The sequence below is a fragment of the Poeciliopsis prolifica genome, unplaced genomic scaffold (assembly GCF_027474105.1).
Source record: "Poeciliopsis prolifica strain line A6 unplaced genomic scaffold, Auburn_PproV2 SCAFFOLD027, whole genome shotgun sequence".
Classification (NCBI taxonomy): Eukaryota; Metazoa; Chordata; class Actinopteri; order Cyprinodontiformes; family Poeciliidae; genus Poeciliopsis; species Poeciliopsis prolifica.
Window position 1 is genome coordinate 677,061 of NW_026562402.1, and position 27,810 is coordinate 704,870.

The window sequence follows — 27,810 nt, forward strand, 5'->3', positions numbered from 1 at the left end:
ACGCCTCGCTTGGCCATCACTTGCTTCAAAGGATCACATGACATTGCTTGGCCAATCAGTGCTGCGGAAAATTTAGTGGAAACAATATTCAACAGCTGTCATAGTTGCACATTGTGTGGTTTTTTTCTCAATTTTTTAACCCATACTTAACATGTCGAGCAAAACAAGAAAGTGGTTGGACGAAAATGTACAACATGGATTCACGTGTATCAAGGAACGGGATGGGAGTCAGCGTCCCATCTGCATGACATGCAACGGCAAGTTGAGCAATTCTAGTCTCACACTGGCAAAACTAAGGGAACACTTCTGAAGCTGCATGGAGATGGGGAAAAGTAAAAAAGTATTTTGTAGATTCAGAATAACAAAAAACTAATTAAATTTCAAATTAAAACATTTCAGTTATCAAAAAATTTTACATTCTTAAAAAAAAAAAAAAATCCAAATTTATTTTTAATTAGGAAAAAGCAAAAAAAATTTTGGGGGGCTGAAATTCTTTTATGGGGCAGAAATATTTTTTTTGTAGCCAGTATAAAGTAATACTGTAATTTGTTGTGAGTTCATGCACTGTGTTTGTTTTGTTCTTTGAGCAAGGTGATGTTCATGCATGGCTCATTTTGTGGAAAAAAATATTTTATTTATCACTAAAGAAGGGTTCAGTGAATTCACATGTGAAACTGGTGGGTTCAGCACCTCAAAAAAGGCTTAGAACCACTGGTATAAAATATAATTAAAATTAACTCATGCCAGTATTTCAACCTTCAGGTTTTTTTTTAAATCTGCACAGGGTAAACGCAAACATTTACCTTCACCAGAACACCAAAACAGGATGCTTTGAGTTCATTTATTAATGTGACAATTCCTATGTTACACATCTTTCATGTACATAAGCAGCTAGAGAGAAAAGAAAATAGAGCATTGCCTTAAACTTCTTATTTAAAATCTTTAGAAACTTTGTTATGAACACCATTTACAGCTTCTCGTCCTGTACAGGAGAGACAGTGGTTCACCTGGACATTTCTGATCAATGTATTTATTTAAATAGGAGAATGAATCAGTCTGATCAGAGAGAATTATTTTACCACATGACCAACTGTTTCTGCTGGCTGGGAGGCCGAGGGGGGAAAGGCTAAAAACGGACAATTCTTCTTGAATCCAAAGTTCATCAGTTAGTTTCCTCTGCTGGTTCAGTGTGTGACTATACAGTTTAAACAAACAGTCTTCACAACACAAGGTTTCATTTCATTACATAATCTTCTTCAGCTTCAACACTTGGTGAGGAAAAAGGTTTTTGGTGAAAAAATAAAAACAAAAACAAGCCATTACTTTCTGGAGCGCTGGAGTTTTAGCACTCCAGATTTATTGGCCCCAAAGACTATAATATGTAAAAAGCCTCAAAATAAATTCAGCTTTGATAGCAGTAAATTATTCTTCATAAAAATATGAAAAATGTACCTTTAATCTTTGTACATGGATTCAGTTTATATCCAATATTCAATTACTTTTCACTTTTGTTTATAAAATTACCACAATTGGTTTCCTTTAGCATTTGTTTTAAAATGCTGTAACAATTATTTTTAAATTTACACTTTGCTTTCAAATGACATCAACAGATTTCTAAGTTTTCTAATTGTTATTGAAAAAGGTTTATTTTAAAAGCTGCTTCACACATCTTCGCCAGAAGTGCTCATTAATGCAGGGTTTTGACAAAATATATTATTTTTCACAAGTTCAGACAGAACAAGCTATAAATGACAGGCGTAAAGAGAGAGGCAAGATTTAAATTTCCTGCTATTGCTGACTTTTGATAACATTTGCATCCCTTCCTTTTGAGGTCTGTTGTGAAAGATGTCAAAATAAGGCAAGAAAACACTTGATCATGTTTCAAATGGTACATGATTAACAGAGACGACCAGGTTGCAATGAAAATGCCTCATGGGATTACATTTTATTTGTAATCGCAGTATTGGCAATCTTCTGGTCTTCAGGGGATTTTTAAGTAATTGGTTTAATTAAGACTATTTCTGTACATTAAAAGACCAAAAAAGGTAATTAAAGCTGTTAAGAACGTTAAGATTCTTCCAGAATACTCTAATCCATTTTGTCCTGTTATTACAGATCACAGTGTGCAGACTCTGGCCCTATAAAACTAGGGCCAGTTAAATGGTTTTTATAACATTTGCCACCACCATTAAAAAAAATAATGGAGGTTACAACACTGTTCACAATCATTCATCGATTCACAGACTCAAAATACGACATAATCCAGAGCGCAAAACAAAAGCAAGAAATCCCAAATCACTGAAGCACCAAGACTGTCTGTTATTGAAGCTTCTGAAAGTCATTAATGTTAACTTAAGAGAGGAAGATTCAGTTAAATTATTAGTTCAGACTCAGATTAGAAAGCGACTCGTTTTGGGGGAACTTAGCCAAGTTGAAAACTTAAAGCCACGCCCTCTACGTCTCAGATCATGCCCCGCGCTCGGGAGTTTTTCTTGTTGACATGACAACTGCGTTTGTCATGTCGGATTTTGGTTTTCAAGGAATATGAAATTCTGCTACCGCTCACGAAGCCACGAGAGGTTGGCTGTGAGAGGATTTCCCCGTTCCTGACTACTCCACATGATGGCAGCCATCTCACCAGCTGGTGCATACAGACAAGCGTCGCCTCTCCGAAACACCTACTGCTTCTGCAGGCTGGCGCTCCCTGATTTAAACATTGACGGGGTTTTCCCACTTTGTCTCCCTCTTTCATTCCTGTCCAAATCCTTCCGTCTCCTCGATAGCGAACATCAGCTTCTCCTTGAGTTGTTCGTAGCTCTTATAGGGCGGCAAGTCCAATCTGTTGAAGCTGCAGCACAAAAATAAACACATTAGAGAGTTGAAGAGCAAATGTTTTCTCAACATCATAATCACTTGAAGCATCTCAGAAGGAAAACAGTTATGTGTCTGATCTTGGGTTTTTTTTTTTAGTCTCACCATGTATGACTTCTGGGCAGCCAGTTTTCCTTTCCCACCTTCTCAATGCAGAACTTCTGTGGCCCGTTGCTCCCTGAAAGGAGGGACACATCAGTTTGAATCTTCTTTTGTCCCCATGTCTATTTTTTTTTATTTAATGGCATATGGGTTTAACCATTTTTTGAGGGATGAGGGATGAGTATTCATCATAACATTATCATTTATCGTGATTAATGTAATGATAAATCTCAACGATGTTTGCAAAAAAACTATCCTTATTGTTGTATCGTTAGTTTTACTGTTTTTTCCACTGTTGAAAGACACATCAATAGAAAACACAATTAAATGATTTTACTGTGAGCAGTTTGTGCACCTGGCTTCCTAAAGAAGTGAAGCTATATTTTAAGACATACATTTGGGCCTACAAATATTTAATATTCATTTGAATAATCCTGAGAAACTCAAACAATATAAATAAACAAAAAAAAAAAACTGAAGTAAATACCCTTTTAAAATGTCTGTACAATGTAAAAGAAATACTAACTTTGGTCAGAAACAAATCCCCCAATATTTAATTTAATTCAAAATGGCTAAAATCTCGCACAGCTGAATTGCATTAAGCTTGCATGATGAGAGCGTTAATGATCAGGGTTCTAATCGTTGACCCAAAATGGTACACCTTATAATAATACTAAGATAAAGTGTTTTTTTTCCCCATTTTCACTTTATTAAACCTTTAGCAGCTTCAGACAAATCCAGATATGTAAATGTTCCATATTTTTAAAATCTGTTAATTTTGGAACAATGAAAGAGATACTCTTTACCATCAGAATAATTTTTTTTCTCCCCACAAAATAACAATAAAGTAAATCCAAAAATTTGTTTGATTCCTTCAGAAATAAAATTGTAGGATATTGTAAACAAGTAGAGGAAATAGAAAACTGTATGAAATGAAAAAGAGGGGAAAAAATTATAATTATACTAGAAATAAACTATGCACTTTAATATTCTTAAAACTGAATTATTTTACAGTGCAGTGAAGAAGAACATAAAATATCCAAGCAGGTATTTAACTGTTACAGCTCACAGTTTCTGTGAACCAATAAAGGTTTAGAAGAAAAATATAAAGAAAGAGCTTATTCCAATGAAGGACATTGGAATAAGCTCTACCACAAGTAGAGCCAGTTTTAACTGGTTCTATGAAAGAACTAGTTTGGCTTTCCATAATCAGAGAACTTGCTCTGTGCAGAGTCATTATGTCAACATTTCAGGAAACAAAGAGATGGTGAGCTAAAGTTATTCCAGAGCCAGGGTTTTAGATGTGTTAAAGCTGACCGACTGTTATCTTAGTCAGATAGAATGCAAATATGAGATATGTGAAAAAAACCCATCAAAGTATCAAGCGAAATATTTTAATGACAGGATTAATTACCCATAAGGTTGGCAAAGCCTCCCACCGGCAAACGACAAGTGCCCGTTACAAACTGCAGCAGCCTCATCCGCTTCTCGTTGTCCATCTCCTTCATCAACTGCAGACAGAAATATTGATATTAGAAGTTCAAGAAAATATCTACAGCAATGGCAGATTAAAACAGATTACCTAAGCAAGAGTTTACTGACTAACTTACTCAAATATGTGAGTAAAATGAAAAACATTTTACAGAAAATCTTCACTGTAAAATTAACTCGTGCTGCTTCAAAGACGAGCAAAAAGTAAAACTTTGTCTTAATGATTAAGTCAGATGAGTAAATGTATCGTACGTTAGTGCTACCAGGTCACCATGACAGTCTTCGGTTAAAAACAAAAATCCTTCAATATTTGCCATTTTCAGGGTTGATGAGATGAAAGCTCGAGGAGGCAGAAACATGTACATAAATATGTATGTTAAGTATCACCTTTTTTCTCACATTTCAACCTTTATCCATCATAAAACATCCACCATCATTTTCCTGCAAGTAATTCTGATTTTCCTTCATAGCTGGACAAAACAATTTTAAGGAGAAGTGCATTTTTCCAACAGTTTGTCACAAAACTCCAGGAGCGCAAACCACACTTGCATCAATTTTGTTATAACTATCTCCGTTTTAAATGAGCAAAACCATTTAGTGAAACTAATATCCAACCGTTTCCCACCGACCTGCCAGAACCAGACGATCTGTTTGCTGGTCCGAGTGTAATGTCTGTAGATGGTGTTATTCTGCCAGTCCCCCAGATCCAGTTCCTGCATGCCACACAGCATGACCTGTACAAGGACAAGAAATCATCCTAAAGCCTGTGCCTTGTTGTGTTTTCTGAATCGCTCATTATGTAAACAAGTTTGTGTTTCAGCTTCACCTCAAGCTCTTTAGCATCAAAATACTGCAGGTACTGTTGAGGGAGGATCTCATTGAAGCCTTCAAAGAACGCCTGCGTCTGTTCTTCCACTCCTCTGGATAGCCGCCATTCTGCTACCAACCTGTAGGGGGCAGCAAAGAGGTAAACACAACACAACTAAACACACAACCTAAGAGAGGAAGAGAAAAACCCACTTGATGTACTCCTCCTTGTTTTCCTCAGTAACTTGGATGTCTCCGCCCCCTTCTTTAAGCTCATGGGTGGATATTTCTCCGAGCATTTCCTTGTCAACTGAGAAGAACATTTCCAACCCACACTCCTCGATGTTATTGTCCCTGAAATGAGATAAAACACGTTTGTCATAGCGGTATCACTGCTCACTTTTACACTCCACTGCTATCAGATGCTTTACAATGTGACAAACCAGATAAGTTTCTAAGGCAAATTGTCAGAACAAGGAAATTTCGAATCTGGTTGTGAGGACGAAGATGGTGCATTAAGGCCATTGTACATACAGAAAAAAAAAATCGACATAAATTTCTGCCACAAAAGACTTTTTGAGATCTTAGGCATTTCTGAGTTTTAAAAATAAAAAATGTGCTAGAAAAAATAGACTCAAAGTTTGACATCAATCATAGAAAATTTCTAGAGAAAAGTGAAAATTTCCAAGCTTAAAAAAAAATCAGACTTCCGACTTCTTTTGAGAGTCTCATGTTATTGAATAATTCAACCAAAACCATTTCTGAGTTCAAATTAACAAAAATTATTTAATATCTAAGCTGCTTTTCCAATACAACCACAATTATATCTGACTAAGTTGAAAAAAAACTGTCATTTAGGCATCTTAAAATACTGACTTGTACTTAATTTGTCTTATTAATCTTAAGAGCTAAAACAATAAGATCACACTCACTTAATCCACATGAGGGAGTTATAAAACTCAGGATCTATTGACTCCAGATCGTTGAGTGTCAAAGGTTTGTTGAGCATCCGTTTGTAAAATGGCAGAGAGAAACCAGTGTCGATGAACTTGCCGTGGAAAAGAGCCTGAGGGATAAAAACAATGGAATATTAATTTTTATTTTTTACGGCAGACCTCTTCAACTGTTCTGAAAGTTTTTTTTTGTTTTTTTTTTGCCATGATGAAAAGAGACCAACCATTGCAATGAATCGTCCAATGAACCTGAAATACTTGAGGTGGTCGGGGTTGATGTCTGAAGCAGGGTTGATTTGGAGACCGTAGTTATCTTTACCAGCGTATTCAAACAGGCAGTACATGGGGTTCAAAACCTCATGAGACAACAAGAAGAACCACTCCCTACAGGAAAGGACAGAGAGAGACAAGTCCAACAACGGCTTTTGTTAAGACATATTCCAATCAATGGTGGAAATCAGAGAGAAAATAAATAAATAATAAATAAATAAACTTATGTCCTCCTTAAAGCTTCTGAGACAATAACAACAGAGTTAGCGTAGCTCATAAGCAAATGATGAAAAATGTAAAGAAAGGTCTGGCAAGAATTAAGTTCTCAATCGCCTTATCTTACCTGGCAACACCTCCGTAGTCAAGGCCTTCCTCTCCTGGAAAGATGATCCAAAGCCTCCTTCTCAAATCCTGAGGGTTAATGCTCATTATCTAAAATAGACAAAATATAAATAAATACAACTCACAATGACTTGTTCAATGATCATGTTTTTAATAAAAATGTTTAAGAGTCTAGCATTTTAGTTAATTAAAGGTAATTTCAGCAAAACAGCAGCTCTGGTTAATAACACCTTGTCAGATTGAATTCATTGCAAACATACCTGCTGGAAAGAATCCTCAAAGAGGTTTTTCCTCGTTACTGTGATTTTAACATGCTGAGGCAAAGACAGTTGCTGTAAAAAACAAAAGAAGATTTTTCTAATTCTGAAAAGAAAGTATACCATTAACTGCACTCATTGATTAATAACTTCAGGCTGCATATAATTTACAGATTATTCTTCCATATTAGTGGGATGAAATCTACTCATCCCCATCTCAACACTGCAGTAATTTAATGACAAACTACAACTTATAAATCCTTATCACTTGGTACAGAAGAACTTCTGAGTGGAATAGACAAAAATAGTGACAATCTGACTCTTACCTGGCACCAGAATTTGAAATACTGAACTTTGGCTTTGAAGTCTCGAACATAAGTGATCCGTGGTCCATTTTCACTATGGACAATAATATTATATCACATGTCAGTGTGTATTAAACATAAAAATAGTTATAAACATAACTGAGTGGTGTGTAAGTGCTTGCTGTTGACGCCGCAGAATGATAAAGAAATTTTTATTTAAGACATTTTAGAGCAGGAGTCATTAGGAAGGGGGCGACCTTCTCAGGTTCCAAGGTCAGGATGTTAGCAGTTTATATCAGCTTATTTAATCATTCTGTGGTTTTACCAAACTTGTTTGGCCAAAATGTGAAACACACAACAGTCATAAATAGGCTGCTTCCAGCTCATGAGCGTCAATGTAAGAGGAAAAAGCCAGAAAAAAAAAGAAAGACAGGAGTAGAGATGGGCAATTATACCATTTTTAGTTATCACTTTAAATAAACAGAAAATAGAAGTAATTGTGGTTCATTATGTGCTGTGCAGTGACAACTCAATGTTTCTGGTGACCTGAAAAATTCAATAACCTATAAATTCCTTGTCAATTCTTTAGTTTGTTTTTATCAGAGCAAATTAGTGTGGATCTGAATGACAATTACTATTGGTTTTAGCTGTCAAGTTGTCAACACAATGTGCCAAATCTTAAATGTCAACTGTTTTTTGGCACTATTTTTTTTCAATGCACTACATTAATAATAATTAAATAAAACCTGGAGATGTAGGTAGCAGTATTGTTCCACAGCAGCAGCGCAGCTAGCATATTAAAGAATTCTTTTTGCCTTCCAGCATGCTCAAAATTTCCAGATGTCACAAAATAATATGCAACGTGTCTAAAGTGTGTATCTACATGCAATGAACCGGTCTGACATTTTCCACAGAGCAATATGAAACGTTTTCTCTTAAATTTTGGGGTATTTTCCTTTAGCTAGCCTGGTTGTGCTCTTCATGAATATGAAGGCTTAATTTTTTTTAGGGGAAAAATGGAAGGTAATGAGGAAGGAAACATACAGAGAGGATTTCCCCGTACGAGGGTCAATGTATGTGGTCGTTCTTCTGTTGTGGTCTACAAAATAAGGAATGCCATCCACAGTGAATCTCATCTCCCAGCCTTCAGGAAGCGGCTTCTCATTTAGTAATCTGAAAAGGAGAATTGTTTAAAGAGGGTTTCAGGAAAACAAAAACAAAAGACAGAGCTGAACTCCCTCTCTTACCCCTGCGTTCGAGGGTCTTCCCACTGAGTTGAGCGGGTCTGGTGATGGACAAAGTAAACTCTTCCATTGCCATCCGTCCTCTTTTCTGAAGGGATAGGAAACATATCTGCATGAATTCATTTGCTCCTGCTGCAAGTTGTCATCTTAAACTACTTAAACTAAATGCAAACAGGTTTTTAAAAAGTAATATTTATTAAGAATCATTAATTTTAGCATTTATATAAACTAATTTAAATGTAGTCTAATGCAGTGGTTCCCAATCTTTTTGTCACTACGGACCAGTCAATAAAATTGCCAGGCTGGAACTGGCAAATGAGGGGTGTCAAATGAAACAATTTAAAATTTTCTGCCCCGATTTTCCCCTTACGGAAACCTTAGAACGCATCGGGTTCTGAGCTTGTCGCTGTAATAATCGTAATCGATCATCATGCTGCGTTTGGTGTGTTACGTAAAACAGGATCGCTCCAATCTAGAATTGGACATTTTCAACATTGTCTTGGCCCTTTTCGCAGCATGTGGGGTTTTTCCTAACTGGGAGCAAGATGTGACAGGTAGACAATCAGACACTTAGTGATGTAAAAGCATGGAGGGGAATCCCAAACAGCTGACCTGGCTGAACTGAGAGCCCAGTTTAACACATAGTGCAACAAATGGAGCGGCTGCTCCACAGACTTTTATCCAATGTTTTTTGTTTTTGTTACATCTTTTATCTCTTAAAACGAGTCCACAAACTATCACTATTGATTCTGCATCATCTGACATGTTTTATTATTCTAAATTTACGTATGGTATATTGGGGGTTTTAAAGGATTTTCTTCTGGAATTGAGATTTTCATGAGTGGTATCGGTTTGTGTTGCTCCTGCCATGTGGCTGAATACATGAACCGATCGAACCTGTTGGACTTTTATCGGCTCATGTGTGGTCACAGAGGTTTGGAAAACCTCTGTGATGATCTTAGGATCATCAGCTGGTCGATCCTAAGATCCCTAACATCCCTTTAACTCAACAAAACTACAAATTGAAAGCATTTTTTTGTAAAAAGACAGCAAATCAATCAAGTTTAATCATATGAGTTGGGCCGTCGCAGCTGTGCTTCTTGAGCTGCCGTGAATCGGAGAAGCCGTGGTCGCACTGCGGACAGGAGTACAGCTTCTGGCCCGTGTGAACCTGCAGGTGGGATTTCAGCTGATTGGATTAAATTGAACCAGACCTAAAACTCACAAGCTCTGCTCCTCTTGACCTCTACCCTAAAGCTGACTCTGGTTGCTATGGTAACATTTACACATCCCTTCAAAATAAGATACAGATACACCACAAAAACAGACATTTTATTTTTATGAAAATTTTAACTCAGATAAGGACAAATCACTGGGAGGCCTGAGATTGCTTCTCTTCAACAAGACAGTCCCATCTGGGAATGATGAAAGACAACACCCGAAGTGTGTTGCTTATGCATAGGGTGTTTGGTAGGCAAGCAGAAGAGCAGTTTGAAGTCCACATTTCTTCATTAGCAAGCCGATGTTCTATCAGATCATCATATGCTGTCAGAATAGCATACATGCAGCGAGTACACCTGCTTGTGCATTAAGAGGTCCGACCTTCAGATGACTTGTCAGTTCAGCTAAGTCAAACTGTTTTCAATGATAACTCGGTAGATTATGCATCGTCGTGGTTTAAAAGTCTATTTAAAGCAGAAACTAGCTAAAGCTGCAGTCAACTACAACACACTCCTTTGTAAAACTCACTTCCCTGTTGCTTGATGACTGTCTGAAAAGTTAGCTGCTGAGTCAGGATGTCACAGCTTTTATAACAAAGTGCATGACGATTTATGTCATGATTCTATGTTGCTAATTAAATAAAACCATATGGTAATGACAGTGTGTACTTATCTGATAGACATATATGTCACTTTGTGCTAAGAGTATGACGATCAAACGGCGTATGCTGATCTGACTGAACACCAGTCACCATATCATGCAGAGCGGGCTTTTAATGTGGAAATTACCTACTGGGATAAATCCATTCTCATGTCTCTTTTCTGAGCCTTTTCCCTTTGCAAAGAAACTTTCCAAAGACCTGTGTTTCTTACTCATTTTGCTGCTTGTGGGCTCAATGTTAGCATGCAAGATGTAACCAAGAGAATCTGGTTAAAGGATTTTCAAAATAAAAAATACTACAGACTCAGATTATACATAAAACAAAAATATTTAATTATTTAAATAAATACCACAGCGTGGTCGGCTGTGGCTGTGTGGCAGAGTTATCGTCTTGCAATCGGAAGGTTGTAGGTTCGATTCCAGCTTCCTCCTGCCATATGTCGATGTGCCTCTGGGCAAGGCACTTAAACCTAAAATTGCCTACCGGTCTGCGTATCGGTGTATGAATGTGTGTGAATGGGTGAATGTGACTCTAGTGTAAAGCGCTTTGAGTGGTCAAAATGACTGGAAAAGCGCTATATAAGTTCAGTCCATTTACCATTTTTACCATGATTACTATATTACTGTATAATTATGCATAAGTTAGCTTTTTTATATGTACAATAGAAACATAAATTAAACTTTCTGGGCTCAGTTTCAGATCTCTAAATATTTCTGACAAGCCATTCTTAATATCTGTTCTTTCGTTTTCCATCAAAGCACTCTGAATCACTAAGAGCATGAACAATGCTTTTCAAATAAACCTATCTTGACTTTCCTAAAAGGATCTGGGCTGTATATTGATTTTAACTTTACAACCTGTTATGATGGGTCAATGTTCATGATCCACTGAAGGTCTGCTGCGCCTTTAATGATCTTACCCCATCCAGCAGGCAGAGGGCCAAGAGGATCAAACTCTTTATTCTGTGAAGCTGCTGCCTGGTCTTGAACCTTCAAAGACAAATTTTGACATATGTAAAAAAAAACAAAACAACAACAACAACAACAACAAAAAAAACGGAATTTCACTAAAACTAGATAAAATTGTAATCAAGTACAAAAGTTTCCAGGGTTCCATTTGATTATGTGACACAAATTTATGTACAATTACTAAGGACTGGATCAAAATCTTGTCCAGAAATCTGCTTGAGATAAACAAAGAATAGAAAAGCATAACAAGATGTGGAAATATATTTATGCAATTGAAGTTGCTTCATTGTACAGGTGAAGTAGAAGTCGTTTTGAGGTTGTGTAGAGATTTCCAGATCAAATCTTTATTAAATGAAATGCTGCCCAAAGAATCACGGATGCTGAATATCTTTGCTGCAGATTTTTTTCTTCGTTTTTTTAAGTCACAAGTTGTCTGAATTCACAGTTTTTGTATTTAGAAATATTTTAGATATGCATATACTTAGAAAATTTATCCATAACAGATTTCGCTAGGTTCACACTAGACATCAAAAGTTTGATGTCTTTTAGATGCTTTTTTTTTTCTGAAACTCCTCATGACATAGTTCCTTTATTAACCCTTTAACGTTATTTAAAAAAAACAAAGTATGGCGGGAAAAAAAATGCTTTTCTCCTGCTGAGTTTTTGTTTTTTAAAAAACGAACCTCCACATCCTCCCACTCTCCCATCACATGTTAAGGAGGAAGTCTTACCCCATATATGAACCTCTGGTTGAACTGCTGCATGGCGCCCTGCAGCTGGCTCTGCTGGTGTTGCCACTGTTCGTAATTACGCACCGATTCTACTGTGGGCCGCTGCCATGTGGTGGTTCGCGTGATATGATCAACAAAGTAGACACGACCCATCTGGTCAAAACGACGCTCCCACCTTCAAACACGCGAAAGGGAAACGTTAATTTCTGCAATACTTGGAAAAAATAAAAAAAATGTTATATGAAGAAATAGGAAGAAAAAAACCTAAAAGCTGTATCCATTTCAATCCATTTTATACCTAAATGAAATCTGAAACACATTCTTAATCTGAACTTTACAGATCTGACCCTTGATTTTATTCATGAATTGTACTGATTTGTGATTTCCACATGTTGATATGGAAATCATAAAATCATCTTTTATTCCAGCAGCATTGCCATCTCCCACATTTAAAAATTTACAATCTTTCATTTGAGTACTATTACTCAAACTGTTCTACCACCATTAACTAAGAATGACTTCTTTGAGATTTTTTTTTCTTACCATTAAATGAATGTACTCAGAAAAAATCTCAGAAGCAGCTTGCATCTTTTAATGCACACTCCTGCATTAAAATATATCTTAATGATTTTTTTTAAAGGTTTATTTTACAAATCTTTCTGTTTCTTTGAAACTTGTTACATATGTATTTTAATCTTAATCACACTAATAATTTCACTCCCAATAATTTGTCTTGTGCATCAAAATAATTGTTATTGACAGCAGCTAATATCGCAAGTTCATGGAAATCACCAGATCAGCATGAAGAAGAAACTTTTCAACTGTGACCCTATGCAAGCTGACTTTGTACAGATATTAAAAATAATACTGTAATTACTGCAATACTGGTATATCCATATTTGAAGCCATCAGTCTTGAGAAAAGAAGTCATACCCTGGGGGGAGCGGCTCGGGACGTTCCCATGTTGTTCTCTTTTCAATGTGATCCACGTAATACAACCTGCCATTCTGATCCACCCTCTGCTCCCATCTATAGTACAAACAGGTGAAAAAAAATAAATCAAACAGAATCTAGAAGTACCGCTACTACAGCGGCTGCCAGTTCTAATCTTGGAATAGAACTGGCAGCCGTTGTAGTAGCGGTAAAGACAGCATTTAAAAAGGCAAAAATTTCTCATAATTCATGTGTGGCAAACTTATGCTAAAAGTTTAAGCTTTTATTTTGCTCTTCCAACTACATCACAACAGCCTGAAGAAAACATTAAATGGTTTCAGAAATTAATATTTATGCCTTAAATTGAACTAGATTACTGGTTTTGTTTGGCTAAAAAAAGACGACACCATTTCTTAACGCCGTCTCTCCCAATGACTCATTAACTTCTCTTCCTGTATTTTCTGCTAATGCAGCTTTTTTGTGCGGTGCAGACTGCAGCATAAGAACCAACCCAGGAGGCAATGGTCCAACATTGGCGTATGGTGCTCTGGGTGGAAGGGAAGGCGTGGTCGGCTGTCTAGTCGCTGCGCTTCCGGTTGTGGAGGCGGGCATGGAGCTCCTATTTGAGGACGTCGATGGGCTTGAATCCGGAGCAGATGCGGGTCCTGGGGTCCGCACTGGTGTATCAGAGGCTGCCTGGCCCTGGCTAGCCTCTGTGGGAGCCATCCCATTGGTAGAAGATGCTGAGGTGGAAAGAACCTCATAAAATGTTATCATAAAGTGACAAGCAAGTGGGGCAAAGCACCTCCAAAATGGCAGCTGTTGTGGTATCAGATATCAACGTGTGGAACTGGAGCCACACCCAAGCATAACTAAAGTCATTTTCACACCTGATAGTCCAGAAGACTCTAATATTTGTTTCATTTTCATCTGGTGTGGTTTGCTTTCACACAGCCCTTAGCCAAATGACCCCTTGAACAAGCTGCTCCCCCTCTCACCTGTGGTAGAGGGGGAGCATGAAAACATTATGAGTGCAACTCTCTTCTTCATTAAATGCATACAAAATTGAAGTGGCCTCAAGAGTTTAGCAGTTGTAGGATTTCTCTTTTGTCTTTGTAGAAAGACCAGGAGCCATTTCTCCCATTAGTGCAAGACTCGTGTGTTTGATTTGGTTGTAACAAACGCACATCTTATCTGACAGATGAAGTGCTGTAGTTCATCAGCGTTACTGTTTGAAGACAGTAATGTTGTGATGAGGTTGTCCAGTTCCAGACATGCTAGGTTGTCCATACTAGTCAACATTTTCTGCCTGTATTTTTCCTGTCTCAGTGGATAGGAATGGTTTAAACTGATAAAGCAGTTGTCAAAAACACTGCTGAGTTTTGTCCTAACTCCCAGGTCACCCTCATGGTAATCGTTTGACATTGAATGGCAATATCATACTGTGTTGAATGGCAAACATTTGAACTTTGGTCCTTTAACAGTGCCTCAAACAGGTTCCCACATATATACCTTTGTAAAAGCCCATTTTAGATCAAACTTCCTCTGCATTATGTAAACGGGTTGTGAATGCGATCAGCTGACGGGGAAAGATCAAAGTTCTCCCACCACGATTTCCTGTTCCGATTTACCCTTGGGGGATCACCACAGAGCTATAAAAGCCGCGAGTGTAACATCAAACATTAAAAAAAAAAACTGCTGCAGCGCCTGAGCCAGAGGTACTGGCATAGGTATATTCTAATCCTCCTGTGTTTGTCCAATCTGAAAACTATGTTGATCAGTAGAATCTGATGCAGATAAGTTAAGCTTGACATGCAGCAACCCGGCTGGTTCTGGAAGCAACGACAAGATCAGAGGATTATAACGAGGGATGCTGTAATGAAGCATAACAGATTTGCAACAATTATTGCAACTACTGCCAAAATAATATAGCATTTTTTGTGCTCATTATAATAATATCACATTTAGAATTTTCACATTTTTACTTTTAGAAAATATAGAATTAACATTGCCTAGATTTACCATTTTGCTTGATGGAATAAAATACATTTTTTGGCAGCCATCTATTTAACATGCCACTTGTAGATTACAAGATATTTTATTTAAATTGCTTTAAATAAAATATTTATCTAAACACAAATACTGCTAAATTACCACATTCTAGATTTAGATTACAATCCAAATCTAAACTATTCCATTAATATATTTAAGCTCATGTCAAATTCTCATCAACCAATTAAATATACCTTAATGAAACAACCCACAACAGAGCCCCACAATATGTCAAATCACAAGTGACATTTAAGGCTATGTTTACACAGCAGGTCTTGAAGCTCAAGTCAGAAGTTTTGCTGATATTTTTTTCCCTGGTCATTCATACTACTAATTAAATGCAAGAACAATCAGACTTCTGTGTGAAAGGTTTAAAGCCCCAAAGTATGTTGGACTGTTGACATTTGTCAGCGTTATGGCCATGTTTAATGGAGCGGGTAGATAATATCGGTAACCTGTTACATTGTGTAAGTACAGTCCGAAACGGTTTCATGTCCAACCTGGTGAAGAAGTTGGTCTGCGGGGTGTAGGGGGAGGAGGCCTGGAGGGTCTGGGTGGTCGGGCGGGCCGTCCTCCCACTGATGGAGACCCTTTGCTGCTCACTGTCCTTCGAGTGCTGGGAGAGGATCTGTGATCAGTGTCCACAGCTGGAGAGCTGTCTCGACTTGACCTATCCAGAAAAAAAAAAAAGAACATAACCAAAGTAAGACCAAATAAATCTAGAGATGCCCATCAATCTAGAGATACCCTTGGTTCATTCACTTCGTATAACACAAATTTACAGATTCTCCTACAACACTTCATATACATGATTAAAAAAGGAGCTGGAAGGAGAGAAATGTTGTGTAAACCTGCCCCTTTCTCAATAATTACAAAATACATTTTTATGGTCCCATGCATTAAACTAAGTTGCAAATAGTTCAAATAGTTTATCGTTCTCCTCATTTACTCAAAAGTGTGTCATTTTTTTCCAATAAAGTGTTCTGAAATATTTATAGTAGAGCATTTTTATAAAAGTGCATATTTATAATGCACTTTGCTTTAAAGTAGTATGCACAATTTTACTTTAGAATTCTTATTTCCTTCAGTTATTTCTGATACATGTGCTTAAGAAATAGAAATAAATTAAATTAGTAAATTAATAGGCATAATCTCTTTCCAACTTTAAACAAATAAATATTTTACTTTTAAGATTTTTGACTGAAGAAAATGTTCCACTAATGGGCCTTTATCATTTACCTTATGGCAGGATCCCCATTGTGCTGTGATGATTCTCCATTAGATGTACCTAAAAAACAAAACAAACAAAAAGACAAATCTAAAATCGGCTGCAACCATATAATCTGCACTATTAATATGAACTGAAATGATTTAATTTAAATCCAGGTTGCTCACTATAGTGGTTGGCATCTGCTGAGGCGAACATTTCTGGGTCCACTGTCATTCCGTCCAGACAGACAGACAGGTCCCCCACCATGTCTGAGTGCTCTCTGTCAGTGTGCAGCTGGAGTGATTGCACCACATCGGAAACTACAGAGACAACATATCTGCATTTGAAATACACTGTAAAGCCTTACCTATGCAAAATGGTGAGATAAAATGCAGAAGAAAGTCATAAATCACCATCACATCTGGACAACAGATACACATGAAGTATGTCAAATAAATGAGAGGAACAAGACAAAAAAAAACAAATTAAGGGCTGCCTCTGCCAAGGAGGATTGTTATTTTTGCAAGTTCAATCTGGAGATCGTTTCTAAAGTACACAAAGAAGATGCATCATCTGGCTATTCTGACAAACGTGCGTTTTTCTGCTTTGAAATACTCACGGAACATCAATCAGTATGCAATTTGCACCACAAGTTAACCATCAGCACTACTGGAATCAGTGTAGCTATGCAAAAAACAAGGCAGACTTCTCAATGACTAACATACCAGAAATGATTCTGACTAGAGCCTGAAATTCAAGCTGCTTTCTATTGCATGTTTTTCTACTGCTGGATTAGTTTCCAAAACTACTCAACTTGTCACCAAGAGATCCAGCTGCAACATACAACAAACATAGACATAAGACCCAGTTTCAGCTATGAGAACAGGGAAAGAAGAACTATTTCAGAAAAACTGGTGTGAATCTTTCACATTCCTTATGAACTATGCAGTTTAGTTCCACATACTAGAGTAGTGAGGAAAGGCCAAGGATTTCGCTACAAACTGATAAAAAACACTTTCTGTTTGTACACTTGGATGATCTCAAATGCTCCAAAAAGCTTTGCAAGCCTGAGAAAGCAAAACACATCAACACTGAAAAAGTATTCAGAGACCTTCAGCTTTTGCATTTTCTATCAAATAAGTTTTTCAAAAATAGACCTGCAAAATAGTACCTCATTTTGATTACGTAGGTTAGTTGATGTTAAAATAGTTTTTATAAACTGAATCTGAAAAATAATATATGCTTTTGTATTTCGACCCTACCGAACAGTTTCAAATCTTTTGAGATGCATCTCCAGCAGCTTTGAAATTTTACAGCAGACAGTTTTGACCATTCTTCTTAGCAAAACATATTCAGCTCAGTCAGGTTGGATACAAAGAATGTCTGAACTAGGCCTGTTGCAATAAGCAATAAATCAATAAACCACATAATAAATTAAAACAAGCTAAATAATTTCCATTTGCTTGATTGTTTTCTTGTGTCTTTCAACCAAAAACTGGATGATAAAAGTCGTCCAGTCAGGTGCTTTGACCCAACGAGATCTGTTTTGAAGGAGTTTTGTTTGTAGACTTCATAACTCATTTTATTTGTTGTTTCTGTATATTTATTTTAGATATTTAAAATGTCTTGCATTTCCAGTGTTAATATTTATTAGACTTTAAAGTTTATTGATCTTTGAGAATGTGCATTATTATGCTATTACTATCATGTTACTTAAAAATAATCTCAAAACAATATTATCTTTTATCACAGTAACTTCTATGGGTCAATTTATCACCCAGCAGGCCGAGTGTTAACATTACTATTCAAAGATTTCCAGTTTCACTATCGGATTTTATTGATATTTAGGTGTGTATTCTAACAAAACGTATGCTTAATTGTCAAGAGCGGGTGTTCTGCATGTTTCAGACGCATCTCTGCTCCATAACAGACAAGTTGCTTCCTCAAGTGTGTAGAGCTCTGCTGGTCCATTTAAGGTGAGGGGAACCATAAGTCGGCATACTCAACCTCTTCCGAAACTGTTGGTATTCATCTTAACAGCAACTCGCAGTCATACGTGGCTTAAAGTAACTTATGAGGGTTTCATAATCAGATGAGTGCAGGGCACTAAATGTTTTGACAGCTGTTTGCATTCCAACTACTCACTTTTCATGTCGTTGGACTTGAGAGTCTCGCTAATGTCCAGCATGGCCATACCTAAAAACACATCTGCCTTCAAGGTCTGGTGGCTCCACACACGAAACACCAGTTTGCTGAATGGAGTCACAATCCTGTTGAGGCAAAATGTTTTAATAAATCCAGAGAAATACAGAAAAAGCTTCCCTCTGGGTCCTTGTATTATTTTCTTTATTATAAAAATGCATTTTTATGGCATCCAGGATACTTGTCTGCACAAATAGCCTCAGGTAAAACATATTGCGGGTGATTATTTAGCTGGATCATCTAAAGCATCTCCATACATATTCCTCTGGCTAATAGTCAAAGTATTCAAGGACATACAGTGTCTATAATTAACACCATGACAGCTGCAAAGACATTGTGAATACATGGCTCCAATTACCTCCCTAAGTATATACATGCTTCTGTTGTCAAGGCTCTAAAAGAAAGTGTAAAAGAAAAACTGAGGCATATTTGGCACTTTGTATTGTTTAAAACTTAAGGCTAGACAAAAAAAAAAAAAAAAAAAAAAAAAAACATTTTGACACAGAGTTTGTCTATTTCTAATATAAAGAGCCCAAGGTTTTCAAAATCCTTTTAAAACATAAAAAATAAAGTTTAATAGGAATTTGTGTCAAGTATGTCTAGAATGGATTGGACATCTCATGATTTTAAATCCTTTTCCCACTTAAAATCACTCTGTAATAAAGTAGAACTGCAAAGCTTTTGTCTGAATTCCTCATTGTCGTCACTCCAGTCTTTTTTATTCCTGTTCTGAGGTTTTTCTGAGAGAAACTCGTTTTTGTGTCGTCCCTTTAAATGCAAAAGGTGCATTTCCAGCCCCGCCCACCTCCAGGTCACAAGACGTTTTACTCCACCCCTCTCAGCCATTTTTTGTAGTTTGCTAGTAGAGAAGCGAAAAGTTTTATTCCCATAAAGATTTTTGTTCCCAAGAAGTTGTTTGCTACAGTTAAAACTATGCTTTGTTTTTCATAACAAAGCTGTCATTACTCTCCTGAAAAGAAACATTTGAGGACTTTGCTCCAGCAGTAGGAGAAATTGGCACTAAAATTTTCATAAAACTCACAGAGCTCATAGTTTTGTTTCAGAAAAAAAAATACTAATCCAAAGAAAATTGCTGTTATTCAGTCAAACATGGAAATAGCTTAATAACAGTTTTCAAGAATTGCAGACCTGTTTTCAGAAACACCTCATTGGTAATATTTAAGCCTTCAAGGCGAGTAATGCGCAAGGCATGATGCACTGCCTCCTAAAGCTGAGTGAACCAAAACATAATGCGCTAATTTTTCCCCGACTAGTCACTGAAGTGAAGTCCTGGTAATATCTGTGAAACAATGTCACATGAGTCTTCAGTTATGCTGACTTACACAGTGAGCGGCTGTTTCCATTTGGGACTGTGAGTGTTGTTGCATTTCTCTGTTTTCTTGGATTGCCCGTCGACTGTCACTTCGACATAAGGACTGGGAGCAAACCAGTTCTTCTTGTTTTCTTTCAGTTTTGCTGATAGCACTGAAACAAATAGAGGAGGCGTCATAGAACAGTCATTAGCAGGAAATAGAAATAAAAAGGATAAGGAACTAAAACGAAAAAGCAAACACGACCAATCCAAGAGTGAAAAACTGAAACATGGAGTTATATATTGCGGTATAAATTTTTATCTTAATCAATGCTTTCCCCAATATTGTTGTGTGTTTGCATTATCTGCGGGAATGTGCTGGAATGCAAATATGAGGCAGGTTTTACAGTAAGCTTAAGTAAACAAAACAGGCTGTTGGCTTTAAAGCCAGAGTAAAGTCTAATTTAACTACACTGCTCTACATGCTTACTGGTTCCAGGAATAAAGACTTGTGGAAACTCTAATGCAATATAACCTCACAATGAAAACATTCACTGATACAGAGAAAAAAAAACTCAATTTCAAACAGAATCTCTTTTAATACCGGCATTGCAATTATTAGTTGTTACCACTAAATATCAAATATTCATTTTTCTAAACTCATCCAAGTGTAGAGGACATTTTAATTACACAGAAAACAAATCTATTTTTGTCTAGAGTTTAGTGTAAATGACTTGGTGCACTTGTAATGTGACAAAGCAAACTTACAAGTAACTTTTCAGCAAAATGTAAGATCTTGCTTTAAGTTTTAAATTTTATTATTGATAAAAAAAGTACTTGTTTTCAAGGCATTTTTCTCATGTTATAAGTGAAATAATCTGCCAGTGAAACTAGAACTTTTTCATCAGTATTAAGGAATTATTGACAACCTCCTATATAACTTGCTAAAGTTATGCAAATTAGTTTTGGTAAGATTTTTTGTTTTTACAGTTCAAAACAGGAAACACAACACAAGTGAGTATACTATTTAAGTAAACCAGACATACGTTAGTCTTCAGAAATCACAAAATGGCTCATTTTAACTACATATCTACAGTAAGAGCAAAAAAAAAAAACAACTAATAAAATGATGACCAAAAATTAACTAGCACAATGTGGAGGTTGCTGTACTCCACAACTACAAAACAGACATGTAGAAGTACTTGGACATTACTCAAAATAACAACAATTAGTGCTGACATTATTGTATCTACAGTGGATTCCAAAGTCCATTAACATTACTTTGGTCCAAAGTTAGTTGGTGTTTCAGACTTGTTATCTGTGAGGAACAGTCATGCTGCAGTTTCATTAATTTGTGCATCTTCAGATAAAAATCTGAAAACTGTAAAGAGCTCATGGTTCAACCACCATTCTGTTTCCTTTCCTGTACCTAATTCCACCTAAAATTAAGTGTTTAAAACTTACCAGTGATCTGTAGTTGTGCCTTTGGTGGGTACCCATTGGAGGTGCTTGACTTGGTGACTCCACTGGCCATGACATAGGGCTGGGAATAGGGCCTGAAGGGAAGACAATAAATCATTAAAGATGGAAACCAAGCAGTTTCCTCTGGCTTTGGGTCAATTCATGCCTTTGACAATTCAGATTTCACAACTAGCTACAATTTATTATATGTATACACTCCATTTCATGCTTATGTAGTTATTTACTGTATATCAGATTATTTTTGTCATTTTTTTTATTCAAATTGTACATTAATTAGAATTCATCAGATGTTACTGATCAAAAACTTCAGATTGCTGAATTTCTATGTATGCAACTGTGATCCCCTTTTTGGTCCAGTCGCCTCTTATGAGATTTGAAAAAAGAAGCTCTCCTGTTGCAATAAGCAATAATGCATTACCTGCATAATAACTTAAAATGATCCCTATAATTTCCATTTGCATTAATTATTTTTCTTCTTGTTTCTCTCTCTCTCTTCGTACCAAAAACTGGATGATAATAGTCTTCAGTCTGCTGCTTTGGTCTCAACTGGATCTTTTTTGTTTGAAGGACAATATATTTGTTGTTTATTTATTTTGGAACAAAAATAAACAAACGACATATTCTCAGACTATAAGTCTGAGAATATGTTCTTTTACTTTTATATTACTTGAAACATTCTCAAAAACACCAGTATTATCATTCACCCATATATCATCAGGAGAATTTATCATCCAGTAAATTGTGGTGTCATGACAGGCCTCATCTCAGATCCGGGAAATGAAAACATTAAAAATACATTTTCATTCCTCTTCCTGATGTTAAAATTCACAGACTGTATGATCAGACACACACATTTGGTTATTGTATTCCCCTCCCCCCAGAATCTCTAACAGCATTAACAGACAGTAGAAATCCAAAACACAGAGGCATATTTAATAAGTAGAAGAGTTATCAGTCAGGCCTTCAGGTGAAAAGAATGGAAGTTTCACCGACGCAAATGAAAACAAGAGGGCAAAAGTCAACATAAACCATCTTTATGCTTTAAGTGTTAAACTCAAACAAATCTGAGTCTAAGAGTGAACTAGTCTGAACTGTCAAAGAATATTATTTATAGATGTCTAACACTGAGGTGGAGTTAGCAATACCCAGACAGATACTAATTTATTCTTATCCTTGAGTGAGACTTTGAGGTCTGGCCTAGAGCTTCTAGCTTTAAAGCACAAGTCTGAAACATTCTGCGTTTTACTAAAATAAAATAAAAGAAGTTAATCAAAGTTCATGCAGGTGGTTGATGCAGATATAGACTAGTACTGTTTAGACAGCTTTATTCAAACTCTGGTTTGTTTGCCTAGAAAGTCTTGTTCATTTGGGGAGATGAAAATTAAGAATCAAACTCTGATGTAGACCAAAAAAGCAAACTCTGGTCCATCTACAAACCTATGTCTAGATCTAATTGGGGTGAACTCTGGTGTGGTTCAGATCCATATGTGATGCTAAGTGGGCAGGAGTCACCTCCAAAACCAGGAAGCAAATTATAATGTAGGGCATTCATGAATGATGTGAATTTCATATCATAGCAACAAAAAAACACAACAAATCCCAAAGAATCAGGACATATGTGCACAGGAAGCAGATCCTGAAATCTGTCCTTGAATCTGGTTTATTACCTTAGAGTGACTCTGAATAATACATGGTCCCCGCTCCAGCTCATCAGGAATGCACGCCAGAGAAACCGAGCAGCTCCTAGCTAAACTTTCACTCCGACCATGGCTTTGATCTTGGTCAATAATTCATTGCAACAGCTGACATTGAAGCTCTAGAAGAAGGCTAGCTTTGCTCTGCCTGGATGTTTGCTGAACTTTAAACTTCAGGATGTTTATGTAGGCAACACTGAAGTGTTCACATGTTTGAAACTCTCAAACATGACAGAAGACTCCACAAACCAACTCAAATCACAGATCAGTGACTACATCCAAACGTGTTTGTACTGCACCACGTTCCACCGACTCATGTTAAAAATAAAAATTATGTCACAATGTTCCTAATTGCCTTTAGCTTGGCATTTCTCACTGTCCTGCCTCTGGAGCTCCTGAAGTCGAGTGTTAGCCATGTCTATTGTTATTTACACTGCAGCAACCATGTCATTAGGCCAGCTGACAGAGACAGGGTAAACAGACCCTGAAAAAAAAAACTACCTAACCTTCAATTGGGCCAGAGTGAGACTTTCACTTTACAATGACAGCCATGAGTAAAAATATCACAATTTTTTAAAATAAATACATAGGATAAATACATTAGGACATGTATTAAACATGATATAATTGCTTAGATTAGAAATAGAGAAGAGGCAGCAGTTCACACTTGAGCTAAATTTCACAGTCCAAGTGCAGACAAAAAAAACTCTTACATTGAGGAAAAATATTCCAACTTTATTGATGGAGGGAATTATTGTCTTGATAATTATAAACCGATGTCATTTCTTCTGTCAATTTCTCAATGGCTTTGAGCACTTTTCATTTATTTAGTGACAATCACCCTGTATTTAGAGTAACACAGAACTCCATTATGTGTTATTTGAATCATATCAGATCAGTACTGGTCCATACTATGCCTCAGATATTGGCATTGATATTGGAAGTGAAAAAAGTGGATCAGTGCATCTGTACCAGAGATGTAATCTGAAAGCCAAAGAGAGCTTCTTTACTTGATCTGCAGCTAATGGAAAGCAGACCTTCCGATTCAGATCGTCGCAACGTTTTTCACAGTGACCCCCAAGAGCTACCTCACCGCCTCTCTGTCTGGTTTTAAACAGCAGGGCAGAGGACAAATGGCATCGAACAGCATGGTGAGCAGGTACCGCTGAGAGAATCTCTGGTACCTGGCTGCTGGCTCTACAGGACTTGTGTGCTCACAGCTACATTCAGACAGAGCACACAAGTAACAGAAAGACTCCATTCAACTACACTTCTGCCAGCTGACAGTAACTCACTCTGGGAAAAGATTCAAAAGGATAAAAAAGACAAACAATGGGACTGTATATGTGTGTGTGTATATATACACACACACACACATACATATATATATATATATATATATATATATATATATATATATATATATATATATATATATATAAAATGAAATTCCACAATTTTCACTTTCAGCAAAATACATGCAAACATTTTATTTACTTCACTGCTTAGCGGGAAGAAACACATTGACAATAAAAATCAGTCTGCAGTTAGTCATTTCATTACTTTGACTGAATCATGATAAGCTGCCTTATGAGCAAAACTGCTACACTGCTTTCATCGACTTAAGCTTTTTTGTTAAAGGTAGCAAACATCTCATTCATATTCAACTCTAACTTTTAGTTAAATTAGAAGAGTTTGAAACAGGAAGGAGGGGCTGAGCAAGTCAACCCAGCTCTGTGTGTGGGAGCTAAGAACAGAAGAGAACAGCTAGAAACTGACAAAAAAGTTATGCCTTAATTTCTCACTGTCTTCAGCATAGAGCCTTTAAAACCACAAAATAAAATCTGAATATTTTTCTATATCAACTCTTGTGCTTTAAGTGTTACCTTTAAATTTGATACTCTCCAGATATTCATTTCCATCTACTTATTTGATCTCAGTTACCAAGGACATGCCAAAACTAAAAAAAACGCTTAAAAAAGCAACTTAAGTTATAATTTAAATAGGCCATAACTTATATTGGGAGCCATTTCATTAAATCAATGTTTATGAGGAATTTTATAAAGAGGAGTTACTCATTAAAGCTTTTGTATTTAGAACCTTAAATTTCTGTAAAGGTGTAACAGAGATTAGATAAGTCAGACTGAACAAAACTCGAATGGCTGCAACATTTGAATTTTAGTTTTACTTCTCCATAGGCTGCTTACTGAGAATAAAACATGTTTGATGTGCATTACTAGTCATTTTTGATCCTGCAGCTTGAATGTGATTTAAAAACATTTTAAACCACATTTTACTTTACATTTCAATGGAACCTCATCGACCCCCCCCGAAATTGCTCAAGAAATTTTCATATTTATGGTCCCCCTCAATAATGACATGGAATTTGGTAGCAAATAGAGTACAGTAGAACTGTCCACCTAAGGACAGCATTAATCAGAAACACCGCAAACAAAGGGCTCTTGATTATAACGGGCAATAAAAGCATATTAATATTTAATGGAAGAATGGAAAATGACAATATCAATGATAAAGGCTGGATTTTGAAATAAATATGGAGGAAGTGATCTATTGGTCAGTACATAAGGCCACCTTTTTTTTTTCCAAGATGGAAAAAAAAATTCTGCTTCTACTGGAACAAATTTGAACACCTAAATGGGTTTCAACCAGTGGCATATATAGCTCTATTTTAGGGGTGCCCATTCTGTTTCAAACTGAGTTTATACACCTCTGGAAAAAGTTAAGGTTCTCTGATTTTACCCTTTTTAAGTTTATGTTTGAGTAAAATGAACATTGTTCTTTTATTCTATGAATCACTGACATGTCTCTTAATTTTGTTTGTAAATGTATGTAAATAAGCAGTTAAGATTTAGAAAATGCAACAACGAATATCTTCTCATAGGTTTTAGTCCTACTGGGGGCAAAGCACCACTAAAGATCAAATCCTAGAAACACCCCTGGTTTCAACACATTGTGGGTCGATAAAGTTGAATTTCACCACTAATTCACAATGCCCCACAGTGCCTAAGAGAAATTTGTCTTTAGTTTCTCTCAACTTTTGAAAAGTAATAAGATATTAATAATGATTCATTCAATTTTGTAAGCGTGGCCATTAGAAAGCCATTGTCAAAAAAGTGTGACAAAATAGTTCAATGGCATTAATACTACTGCACTGGTGAATGTAATTATCCAGCTGTATAATGGTTGTACAACTCATTAAGTGACGCAGTAGCGGGTGTGGTCAACACTTTCCTTGTAAATGAAAAACATTTCTGACAGCTGCGTTTTACGAAGTTAATGGGCGTACTTTATTACTATACTTTATTATTATAACTTGTAAAAGTTAAAGAATATCCAACTACACAAAGGTTTTAAATCATGAAGAGAACACTTTTCTCTACTTGCTCGAGCCTCCACTAGCCTTTTCTGGCACCCTAGCATATAAACATGACAAACATTACATAACTTGCTCGAACTGGGAATGTGCTAACAAATGTAGCCGAGCACCGGGAACAGTAAGCCCCGCTCAGAGAGTGAAACAGGGAGCTGTCACTGCGAGCAGTTGTATTTTCTGGGCCGGTGTAGTTGCTGTGTACGTGTTGAACGTCAGCAAGTCATCAGGTTTGACAACCTGATGCCGTATCAGCCTGAGAGCCTGCTGGCCTGTATCATTATGGCAGAATGAAAAGCCCAAACTACGGAGTCTCTAAAACCAAACCACCTTACCGAGACAAACAGGCTTTAGTCTTACCGAGAACCAAATGGAGGTTTGAAGGATGTTTTTAGCGGCGCTGAAACGTCCCCCCAGCCCTGGTCCGACTGGATGTTTGGGTTTCTTCGGGGTGTCTCACTCAGAGGAAGAAGAAACTTCCACCATCTTCGTGAGCTCTCGTCACGTGATCGAAACAAGGTGGGGCGCATGTTAGTCAACCCCCCCCCCACCACCCTCTTCGCTCTATGATTGGATCAGATAATAGACTATTTGGACCAATGAGCGATCAGTAAACATGCTGACGCATTTACGGCTCCATTTCGCACCTGTTAAACAATTTAATGTGCGGCGTATAAGTAGTTTTATTTGTCAAGTAGGCCTATTTTATTTGTTTGCAGAATTAAGCTGTCATAAAAGCATAAGTCCCAAATAAGATTGAATTCGTCTATTGTTTTTAAAGAAAATATGTTTCATTCATACAGATTGTGTTAAAATTAAGAGTTATTTTGATTTAGTCAGCAGTCATATTTCATGGATTTATTGGTGCAAATGGGAATCATAACAAAAATAAGTTGACATAGCCTACAATGTACTGTAAGAACAAGCTTTCAAAAAATATTGTTATGAGAATTTCTATTCAGAAATATTTATGTCTTATTTGTAATTCTGAATTACAAAAAAAAAAAAAAAAAAAAAACAAACATATAAAATGTTTAGGTATAGAAATTGCGGGTGCTATTAGATGACGGTACGAATTGGCTTGTAGTCAGCTATGGCCAAGGCAAATAATTTCAAATAGTTAACATAGGTGAATCTCTAAGACGGAGTAAACATTTACAATCGTTTCGTTCAACGGTATGAAATGGTGAAGGGGTGAAATGTCGGAAGACCCTCGTTGTTTTGCATACAAATTGGTCAAATATTTTTTGTGGAGCCCAAATTCTTAATTATACAACTGGTAAAAAGTTCACACTAAACAACGTTAATCAC

The 27,810-nt window shown here is 36.6% G+C and overlaps 1 protein-coding gene across 1 annotated transcript; it reads right to left on the reverse strand.

Annotated features, from left to right (window-relative positions):
• Positions 1-822: 822 nt before the first annotated feature.
• Positions 823-26,994, reverse strand: itchb (itchy E3 ubiquitin protein ligase b). The gene is made up of 24 exons (XM_055048275.1): positions 26,860-26,994; positions 21,397-21,488; positions 19,964-20,105; positions 18,564-18,688; positions 16,604-16,738; positions 16,448-16,496; positions 15,709-15,878; positions 13,668-13,899; positions 13,157-13,252; positions 12,224-12,398; positions 11,444-11,513; positions 8,646-8,730; positions 8,443-8,571; positions 7,420-7,492; positions 7,097-7,168; positions 6,838-6,926; positions 6,449-6,608; positions 6,204-6,337; positions 5,485-5,625; positions 5,291-5,411; positions 5,094-5,198; positions 4,388-4,484; positions 2,977-3,049; positions 823-2,848 (listed from the first exon to the last, which is right to left on the reverse strand). Exons 2-24 carry the CDS (start codon positions 21,464-21,466, stop codon positions 2,749-2,751), a joined length of 2,643 nt encoding a protein of 880 aa, XP_054904250.1. The 5' UTR covers positions 21,467-21,488; positions 26,860-26,994; the 3' UTR covers positions 823-2,748.
• Positions 26,995-27,810: the final 816 nt, after the last annotated feature.

Excerpts from the sequence above, each read along its gene's own strand:
- itchb (XM_055048275.1), bottom strand. The coding sequence starts at position 21,466 with ATGGCCAGTGGAGTCACCAAGTCAAGCACCTCCAATGGGTACCCACCA. Across the intron at positions 7,493-8,442 it reads CGTACGGGGAAATCCTCTCT|TGAAAATGGACCACGGATCA; the intron begins GTATGTTTCCTT and ends TATTGTCCATAG. Across the intron at positions 3,050-4,387 it reads AGGCTTTGCCAACCTTATGG|GGAGCAACGGGCCACAGAAG; the intron begins GTAATTAATCCT and ends CCCTCCTTTCAG.